The sequence below is a fragment of the Nuphar pumila genome, chromosome 17 (genome assembly GCF_984573655.1).
Source record: "Nuphar pumila chromosome 17, dmNupPumi1.hap1.1, whole genome shotgun sequence".
NCBI classification, from domain to species: domain Eukaryota; kingdom Viridiplantae; phylum Streptophyta; class Magnoliopsida; order Nymphaeales; family Nymphaeaceae; genus Nuphar; species Nuphar pumila.
In genome coordinates this window covers 72,041,766-72,051,474 of record NC_143265.1, presented here as the reverse complement: position 1 = coordinate 72,051,474, position 9,709 = coordinate 72,041,766, and the positions used below count along the sequence as shown (strand labels likewise).

At 38.8% G+C, this 9,709-nt stretch overlaps 1 protein-coding gene across 1 annotated transcript; it reads left to right on the top strand.

Annotated features, from left to right (window-relative positions):
- The first annotated feature begins 1,027 nt into the window (after nt 1–1,027).
- LOC149812185 (kinesin-like protein KIN-8A) lies at nt 1,028–5,738 on the top strand. Its single transcript, XM_089992998.1, has 8 exons — nt 1,028–1,334; nt 1,386–1,896; nt 2,888–3,161; nt 3,290–3,340; nt 3,438–3,530; nt 3,621–4,488; nt 4,537–4,766; nt 5,694–5,738. Exons 1-8 carry the CDS (start codon nt 1,028–1,030, stop codon nt 5,736–5,738), a joined length of 2,379 nt encoding a protein of 792 aa, XP_089849124.1.
- The last annotated feature ends 3,971 nt before the right edge of the window (nt 5,739–9,709 follow it).

Below are 9,709 nucleotides of genomic sequence, written 5' to 3'. Positions count from 1 at the left end.
GAGTGCATGAACTCGGTCATGGTTTAAAAGGTGCACTTTAAAAATGGATACGGGTCAAAAAAAAATCCAAACTCACTCTTGGTTTTTGTCACAAATATTGCCAGCATTTTGAAATATTATGATAAAAATCGTAGTGATATTTTCATTGGCCCATGTAATACCCGAAAACCATGATATTGCAAAAAATCTTATATTTTGAGATTATCTCATTCTTTCATGATATTAATGCAGTAAAAAGAATTTTTTAGTATTTTCTATTCTATTTATATTTTCATCGATATTTTTATATAGCTTACGTTTTTTTTTGTATGCTAATATTCTACAAAGATTTTTCCGGGGAAAAACAGGATATTCAAGATATGGTGAGATTTTCTGTACTGGTCTTGCTTCCAAGCGTTGCAAGAAAGGGCCTAGCTCTGGCTCACATTTTAGTGTGGCTCGTTATTAGTCGGTCAAACTACCAAACGAAGTCTTTACTGTTTACAACACTATTACACTTTTTATCGTTTACGTGAAGTTACGGATCAAATCCTGCATGGCAGCTAATTCAAAAACGTATCTACAGAAAATATGACCGTTGAGCACAGTCATCCCTTTTTTCCTCCCGTTGCGGCGGCTCCCTATTCAAAATCTCCCCTCCTGATTGCATTCAACCGTCGATTCTCTTTCAGCAACGGACGGCATCGAATGATTCATCTTTCTGTTTCCTGCCTCTTCCCCTTCCCCTCTCTCTTGCTGCTGCTTGCTGCAACGCCACCACTGTTCCTTCCCCTCTTTTTCTTCTTCTTCTCCATCCCATCTTCGTGCATAGCTTCTCCGCCAAAAAATGGCTTACTTTCTTCTTTAGTTGCAACACCACCCTCCTTGGGTGCCTTAAATCTTCAATTTTGAGCCTCCTTCAACAATCTTTATCCCATTCTGGAAATTGGGTCTTAGCTCTCTCTCTCTCTCTCTCTCTCTCTCTCTCTCTCTCTCTCTCTCTCTCTCTCTCTCTCTCTCTCTCTCTCTCTTTTTGGGGTTTCACAGAATGCCTGTATCCACCCGGTCTCATATCTTGGCCAGCCAAGATGATTCTAGCCAGAAAGCACGAGCGAGGATCGATCGACGTCAGGATCAAGAAGATCCCACACAATCGGTTTTGCTGAAAAACCCACACCATGGATTGAAGGAGAAAATGAAGGCTCTAACCATCCTCTACGAGCAGCAGGGCTTGGGCAAGAATACGGTTCCGGCGAGAACAGAGGAAAAGAAACGGTACTCCACTCACCCCAGCGTAGATCTTTCCGGTTCAGGAAGAAGGAATTCGAACCAAGGCGCCGGTAAGGATGAGAACGGTTCGCCGAAGAAGCAGAGATCACAGATGGATGCCCAGATGTGCACCAGAGGAGGGACTGTGATGAGGGAAAATGCAATGCACGGCGATCCCAAGGCCGAAAAGCGGCCTAATGCAGTTTCAGAGGATCTGAGCAGCTGGGATAAAGCATTAGATGCTAAAGAGAACATGGTGGGGTTCGACAGGGTGGGATTCACTTGTCCAAAACCCCAGAAGGCAGCTGCGCCATCGGTGGTTAGGCGGCTGTCCATGACGGCGGCCGTACAATCAGAAGACAAGGTTAACAGGACGCAGAAAATAGGAAATGATCTGGGGTTAGTCTTGGAGAAGTGCGAGATGGGAAGCAGAATTCTGGTTTTTGTTAGGTTGAGGCCAATGTCTAAGAAGGAGAAAGAAGTTGTGTCTCACTGCTGTGTTAAGATTCCCAACAGGAGAGATGTCTATCTGACGGAGTTTGCTAGTGAGAACGACTACCTGCGGTTGAAAAGGCTACGTGGTAGGCATTTCACATTCGATGCATCATTTCCGGACTCTACCACTCAACAAGAGGTCTACACCACAACGTATGTTCTCTGTTTCATTACATTTAGATTTCTGTTTAAGTCTGAATTTGTCGTAATTACAGGAAAGAAAATCTGGTATTTGAAAGTCACAGACACCATCAATTGGAAAGTATGGTGTAATTTTTCTAAGAGACGGAGTATATATGTACCAAATAGTAATTCATCTAACGAGAGGTTCCCACAAACCAATAACATAACAACCATACTTCAGCATTTTTATCACGTTTCATTTTTTACGTTTTTTCTTTGGGGTGTTTGAATCCAAGGGTTTGATTAGGTGCCGGGCCACGCTAGATCCCCAGCTTTTGCAAACAGGGGATCTCAAATCCCTATAGTTTCATATACAGTATTTTTCATTTTTATATATGCTGATATTTTCCTGACATTTTCCTTCAAAAAGAGCCAAATTTTTTAATTTATCACAAAATTCTTCGCCCAGATTTTTCCCTGGAATTACTGCACTGAGGTGAATGATATGTTTGTGCATTGCTTATTATATCAGTGAGAAACAAGGTGTTCTTTTCTATACTGCAAGCATGTAAGAACTATTATAAATGGCGCATTTGAATGGTACAAATCTACAATTTATAGATTTGTCTGTAGCTATGAAACATGGCTTGAAAGATTTACATAAATTTCTGTTATTGAAAGATTTTTCAGCATTCCTAGTAGAAGTAGATTAACTGAATGAATTCTGGGTTGGAATTCTGTGTTGCCTGTCACGTTCAAATGCCAACTAAATTAAAATAGCTAAGCTCAATAAGTTGGTGCAATGAATTGGAGTACCTAAAACGGGAGCTTATTCAACATTTTTTGTTGTTCTCCTCTCATTGCCTTATAGGCACAAATGTTTCTATCACTGTATTGAAACACAATGGACCTGTTCATTGAAGGCTAAAGACAGTATAGCGTCTTTCAGAATCACCATTTTTCTGCTCTAGTATTCGGTGGGCATTCATGTCTGAGAACTTGCACGCATTTTCATCTGCAGCACAGCGGACCTTGTTGAAGCTGTGCTTCAAGGGAGGAATGGATCCGTTTTCTGCTATGGTGCGACCGGGGCTGGCAAAACATACACAATGCTGGGCACACTAGAGAACCCAGGGGTCATGGTCCTGGCCATCAAGGACTTGTTCTCAAAGATCAGACAGAGAAGTTTCGATGGAAATCACCTTGTCCACCTTTCCTACTTGGAGGTTTACAATGAGACAGTTAGAGATTTGCTCTCCCCTGGCAGACCCCTGGTCCTCAGAGAGGATAAACAGGTATACTTATGCACCCCTGTGATTTCATTCATCTATTTTCTACAAACCAACCTCATGCATTTCCCTTGCTCCATTTTACCTTTGTTGAAGCAAATTAAAATCATGGTGATGGTTGTTTTTTCCGTTAGGGGATTGTGGCATCCGGTCTTACTCAGTATAGAGCCTATTCAACAGATGAAGTGAGCTTTCTTTCCACTACGCAAGTTGTTGACAGATTGTGTTTGTCTTCTAAATGGATTGCTGATACAAATGTCTTGAGATGTGTTTACTCTGCAGGTGATGGCATTACTTCAGCAGGGAAATCGGAACAGAACGACTGAACCCACCAGAGCCAATGAGACTTCCTCCAGGTCTCATGCTATTCTTCAGGTGATCGTAGCTCGGTTTATAGCTGCTCTCCATTTGATTGAAAAAATAAAAGCCGAGTGATGATATACTAAACGAAAAATGCATATGTAGGTGGTAGCAGAATACAGGGTGAAAGATGGTTCCAAGGTTGTGAACCGAGTAGGAAAGCTATCGCTTATTGATCTAGCTGGTTCAGAGAGAGCTCTAGCAGCTGATCAACGAACACTTCGGTCTCTAGAAGGCGCCAACATCAATCGTTCTCTCCTTGCTCTGAGCAGCTGCATCAATGCACTGGTAGAGGGGAAAAAACACATCCCATACCGAAATTCAAAGCTCACCCAGCTCCTCAAGGACTCTCTAGGTGGCTACTGCAACACTGTCATGATCGCAAACATCAGTCCGAGCAGCCTGTCCTTCGGCGAGACACAGAACACTCTACATTGGGCTGACCGTGCCAAGGAGATCCGCACCAAGGCCCCTGAAGCCAGTGATGAAGTTCCGGACTTGGCTAATACTGAATTTGGAAGTGACCAGGCAAAGCTGTTGTTGGAGGTGCAGAAGGATAACCGGGAACTGAGAATGCAATTAGCTCGTTGCAAGAAAAAGTTACTCACAGCTCAAGCACAGTCTTTAGCAGCCAATGCAGCAGCATCACCACCCACAGCCAGTACTGCCGCTTCCCCACTGCTATCACCTGTAGGTTCTGCAAAAACAAAAGAAAAGCGTCGCACCAACAACACATCCAATTTGTGTCCAGCAACACTGGAACTGGAGATTGTACGCAAGTTAAAGCAGACTGTCCAATTGCTTAAGACTGAGATAGAGAAGCTGAAACGGGATCATGCCCTTCAGCTTCGGCAAAAGGATGAATTCATCAGAGAACTTTGCCAAAACCAACTGCAGAAGGAAGCAGCAGCAGAAGCACCACCTGATGATACAACTGATAACAAGTCGAAGAAGGTGGCATCGCGAGCCAACTGCAGCAAGCATGTCCTAACTAGATGCTGTGGAGCAGCACCAGCAGCAGTAAGGACCACAAGAAGGAGAGCAGGAGCAACCAATACAGACACAGGTGGTGAAGGGGATCTCAAGAGCCCTCCAAACAGGTTTGTGTCGCCAGTGCCAACAGCCAAGAAGAGGAGCTTCTGGGACATCACCAGTGCCAATAGCCCCTCTGTAGCCTTGATCAAAGGACGGATCATTAGGAGCCACATAGCTGCTGCCACACAGTCAGATGCTCCTTCCATGCTCTTGCAGGTGACCTCTCTATCCTACATGTTCCTACTCAATTAAAGAGCTCGTAAAAAGCTAGCGTAGCAAACCACCTGTTATATTTGTTATTAGTTTAGACATGTTACCTGACATGATGTGCTGCTATTGTAAAGTCTCATGCATCTCATGTACAGCCTCTTTATTATCTCTTCTCATGTCATGCTGGCCCATATGAAGCATATATGGACTGGATCCTAGTCTGAAACCAAGGTTCTCTGACGTTCCCTACCAAACTTTGAGGTACTTGTTCTGTCCTAACCAATTTGAGTATGGCGATATGAAAATATTAGTTTTCAATCTCATTGATATTTCATAAATCAAACCTTACAGGTTACAAACATGATCTATGTTAGTCTATTTAGCATAAAACATCTATCACGTAAGTTTTTAAAAGAATCTACAACATCCTGCATTGCGCAAAAACTTTCCAATGAAAATGGCTTTTTCATCAAAACAATTCGATCCAAAACATGTCTTCTAGCAATAAAAAAAAAATTGCTTAATACAAAACAAATTCATATTAAGCAAAAAAGACTCCTGCACCTATGACCATTTGAAGTGGTCCGTAATGACAGGACAAATTATTCAAATTAATTTCAGCTCAAACTAATAAAAATGGAAATGATGTGGGCTTATTAAATTGCTTAATACAAATTCATGTGATGTGTTTGCATAGTCGCTCCAACATGTTTCAATAGCTCTTCATGCCAACTTGCGGTGAGATTTGATAGATTTGAACATATGGACCAATCTTCCAGCTTGCTGGAAGATGGAATGTGTGTGTGTGTGTTGCATGGTTTTCTTCTTATGGTTAGAGAGAGGAATGAAGGGTGATTACTGATGCAGCTTGCCTATCCGTGTTTCTGGTTTGTGTTAATGTTGGGGCCGCATCTTGTCAATTACATGATCCAGCCAGGCTTTGCACGCCAGAGGCCGATCCCTCCCACCAACCGATGATGAGCAGCAGCAAAATTCTCGCAGAGCCAGCAGAAACTTAGACAGCCTGCTTTTTTATTTTCTTACATCTGATACTAGAAGGAACGCACATAGGGTTGTGTTTTCCTTGTGTTGCCTCATTTCTTTACTTTTTCATCTTGTTTTGTGTACCATATCTTTTTGGTGGTGGCATGTGTTTTTATTGCCACTACTGTTACTGAGCTAATCATTTATTTTAGTTTTTCTTGTACTTGGTTTTAGTGCTTTTCTGAGTACTGGAATCCATTAAGTTCAAATTTCAAAAGGGCGTGTAATGCTAGTTCTTTTATTTGGAATTAGCATGATAGATGTGTGTCCATTATTTTAATTTTAAGCCATGGGTAATCGGTTGCTCAAGGATCTATGAGTTACTAGACCAGCCTAGGTTACCAAGTAGAGAGAGGCAAAAACTATGATAAAAAAACTAAAAGCTTTAGGGCTAAGGGAAATTATGTAAACTATAACAGGGTTCCAATTGGACTCATGATTTGCAAACAGGGTTTTATGCCAATGATCTCCATTTTGTGCTAAGTTGGAAACAGTGTTTAAGACAATGATCCCTATTTTGTGCTCTTAACCGTAACATAGAGAACAAACATGAACAGATGTCTCGTTTTTTACGCGAGTTCCAACTTCTTTCCAGAGATTCTGTTAACGGATTGTCTTTTTTCTTTTCAAAATGTTGAATCATAGTTTCTAGGTATCCCACAAGATCATTTTCATGTAATTTATGAAAGAAAAACAGGTTGTTGTACCCAATTATCTGATTCTATTATGTCCAAGAATGTATTTATTTGATACCATGCAGATTATTATAAATTTAAAACAGGGGAAAGTTTCATCTAAAGGTCCACCTTTTGCTTGATATTTAAAAAAATAGTCCCATATTTTTATGAAAAGACATTTTAGTCCTAACTTTGCACTGAAGCTTTCAAATAGGAGAGACTGCAGTTGGAATAACACTAAGGTGGATCCTTTTTAGGACCATCTAAACCTTTTTTTTGTGTGGATAGGCAAGCTGGGGTTAGAAGGGGGACCCCTACCAGAACAACCGTCGGCCCATGTGGCAGAGGGATTTGATCCTGGGCCTTCAGCTTCACACAGGACCTGCTTACCACGTGGGATACCAACTCGGCGGTGGTAGGATAACCTGAAACTATTCCCATAGTGACAAATATCGTGAGATTTATGAAAATCTCTAGATAATATCGTGAGAAATTGCCTAAAAGTTTAAAACGGCAATTTCTTGCGAGATTTTTAAAATATAGTGAGATTTATGAAAAAACATAAATACCATGATTCACATAATATTTACATTTTAAACGGCTATTTATCATGAAAAAAAGTGTATTTTTATATTTAAATATTTTTTATTAATATTTTCTTATAAAAATATTTTTAAATTTATTTTTTTATTGCCAATATTTTGCAGGAAAAATGCAAGATTTATGAAAAATTTTCAATTTCTCACGAGTTTTTGAAAAATGAGATTTTTGCCGAAAAAAACATTCTATGACTATTCCTATTGTTTTTAATAAAATAAGTGAAACAAGTTTTTTTCAAACCAAAGTTTAAATATCTGGATCCAAACCATAAAATAAACAAGTTTTTTCTAAACCAAAGTTTAAATATCTGGATCTTAAGCAAAACAAGTCCTTGTTCGGAGTTCTTTAGAGAAAAAAATATATTTGCCAAATACTTTTCTTTTAAGAATTCGGATTCATTTTGGAAGCCTGTGGCACAAAGGTGTTGTCAAAAAAGCATGATTTAGTCTCAATCCAAACTGTATGTAATAATGGATCGGGTAAAAGGAGACAGACCAGGTAATCTGCCAAATCACTTTCTTGAAGATCGTGGGGTCCTCGACGGTGAGGATGTTGATGGATCACCTGATCTGCTTTCTGAATTAGATGCAACCTTAAATACCGATGTGAGCTGACTTGAATTAGGTAAATAGTTTTATTTAACAAATTCCAATCCAACATTAATGCATATTTGGATCTTAATAAGAAAAAAAAACATTGGATTTAGAATAGATATCCAACCATATCAGATCTTTTTCACCCTTGCTCCCAGGCTATGAGACTTGAACATGACCATTTAGTGCATATCTCAGCTTGTGGAATCCTTGTTGACCCTAGTGTAGGGTTGAGAAACGAGACACACTGCTCCGGGTCTAAGCTCATGCTCAACTTGTGAACAGCTCGTTTGAGGCTCATCGAGCTAAAGATGAATCATAGGTGTTCAGCTTGGATTGGCTCATGCAGGCTTGTTAAGTAGTAATAAATATGTTTTTATACTGCATAATGCATAGTAAAATGCTTATTTGGAATCTTTGGCCTACAAACAATTAGGTGTGGAGTGCAAATAGGGTGAATGAAGTGGTGCAATTGTTGCAATGGAATAATAGCAGTCTCCGCTTTAAATATCTGGGCATGCCTATATTTCTTGGAGGTTTGAAAGTTCACCATTGTAGCCCAATTATTTCCAAGTGAAAAAAAAAAAAGTGGATGCATGGAGTATGTTGTAACATTAGGTATGAAAATTATGGAATTATGGGGATTTAATTCCCAACAACAATTATCTTCATGTAATAGATACTGTAGGGATTGCCTAAATCCCACAAAAGCACCCTTACTTTCATATCCACATAGGTAAATCCATCAAAAGAATCTTGTAACTAAAGTTTTTCAACTTTATAAGCCTATAAACTCATTAAGAGATTAAATCTCATCCTACTAACCGTTGCAGTCAGGAATAATACTTACTTTCATAGATGAGGCTACTCTAAGAAATTCTCTTATTTTTAAGTGCTATTAATTTCTCAATCACTCAATAACATGTTTGTCCCTTTGAACTTAAGCTTTGGGATCTCAAAAAACTCTAGGTAAGGTTTTCATTATTGATGATTTTCAGTATTATAGGCTGGCTTTAGCCCCATTCCTCTAAAAATTTGATATATTATATTTCTTGTAAGGCTTTTTGTAAATAGATTTGCCAAATTTTATCCATATTTGACATAACTCACATTAATTATTCTTCTTTTGAGTAATTCTTTTATATAGTTATGTCTAAGACTAATATGTTTTAATTTATGATATACGAGCAAGAACTCGACATTATCGAGTCCATAAGGTCTATTCGGATCCATATTTATTTTTTATAATTATTTAGTTGGATCTTAGTTTAGGATCATATTTGGATCTTCTTTAGATCTTAATTGAGTTTTAGATCCACAATAGGATTAGGGTTTCTTTATTGTTTGCTATATATACTCATTGTAGAGAGGAGAGAGAGAGAGCTAGATTAATGAATTAGCTGTGATTTTAGTTATTTTTCCTATATTTTATGTTATTTTTTTTTAATTTTGATAGTTTTCTGTTTTGTAGCTGTGGTAGGATCGATGTTGATTCTTGTGGGAAACAAATGTGATCATTTTATTCACAAAGCTTTGGCTTTTTCATAGTTTAAAAACTCATCGGGTCAACCCAGTGATTTAGTTGACTCAGCCCGGATCACCTGATTACTAATTCAAAAATGAGTATAAACTCGTTTTGTACAAAACTCAACCGAGTCATCAAGTTGACCTGGCCGAGTCATGGACGAGTCAACCAAGTCATGGGTGACTCATATATATATATTATAAAATATGGCTATACATATATTAATAAAATTATATATTAAATATATTATACAAATATCATATAATGCATATTAAATATTTATAAAACATATATAGCATATACATATATTTATATAATCTATATAAAATATAAAGTTAACATGACCGAGTCATTGAGTTGACCGAACCGAATCACAATCACGGGTCACTCAAGGATGAGCCCAGTGACGAGTCAATGAGTTTTAAAACAAGAGTTTTTCTCCTCGATTGTCACGAGGGAGAATCCTAAGACGATAAAGGGAACGATTCACCTGGATTTTTTGAGGGAACA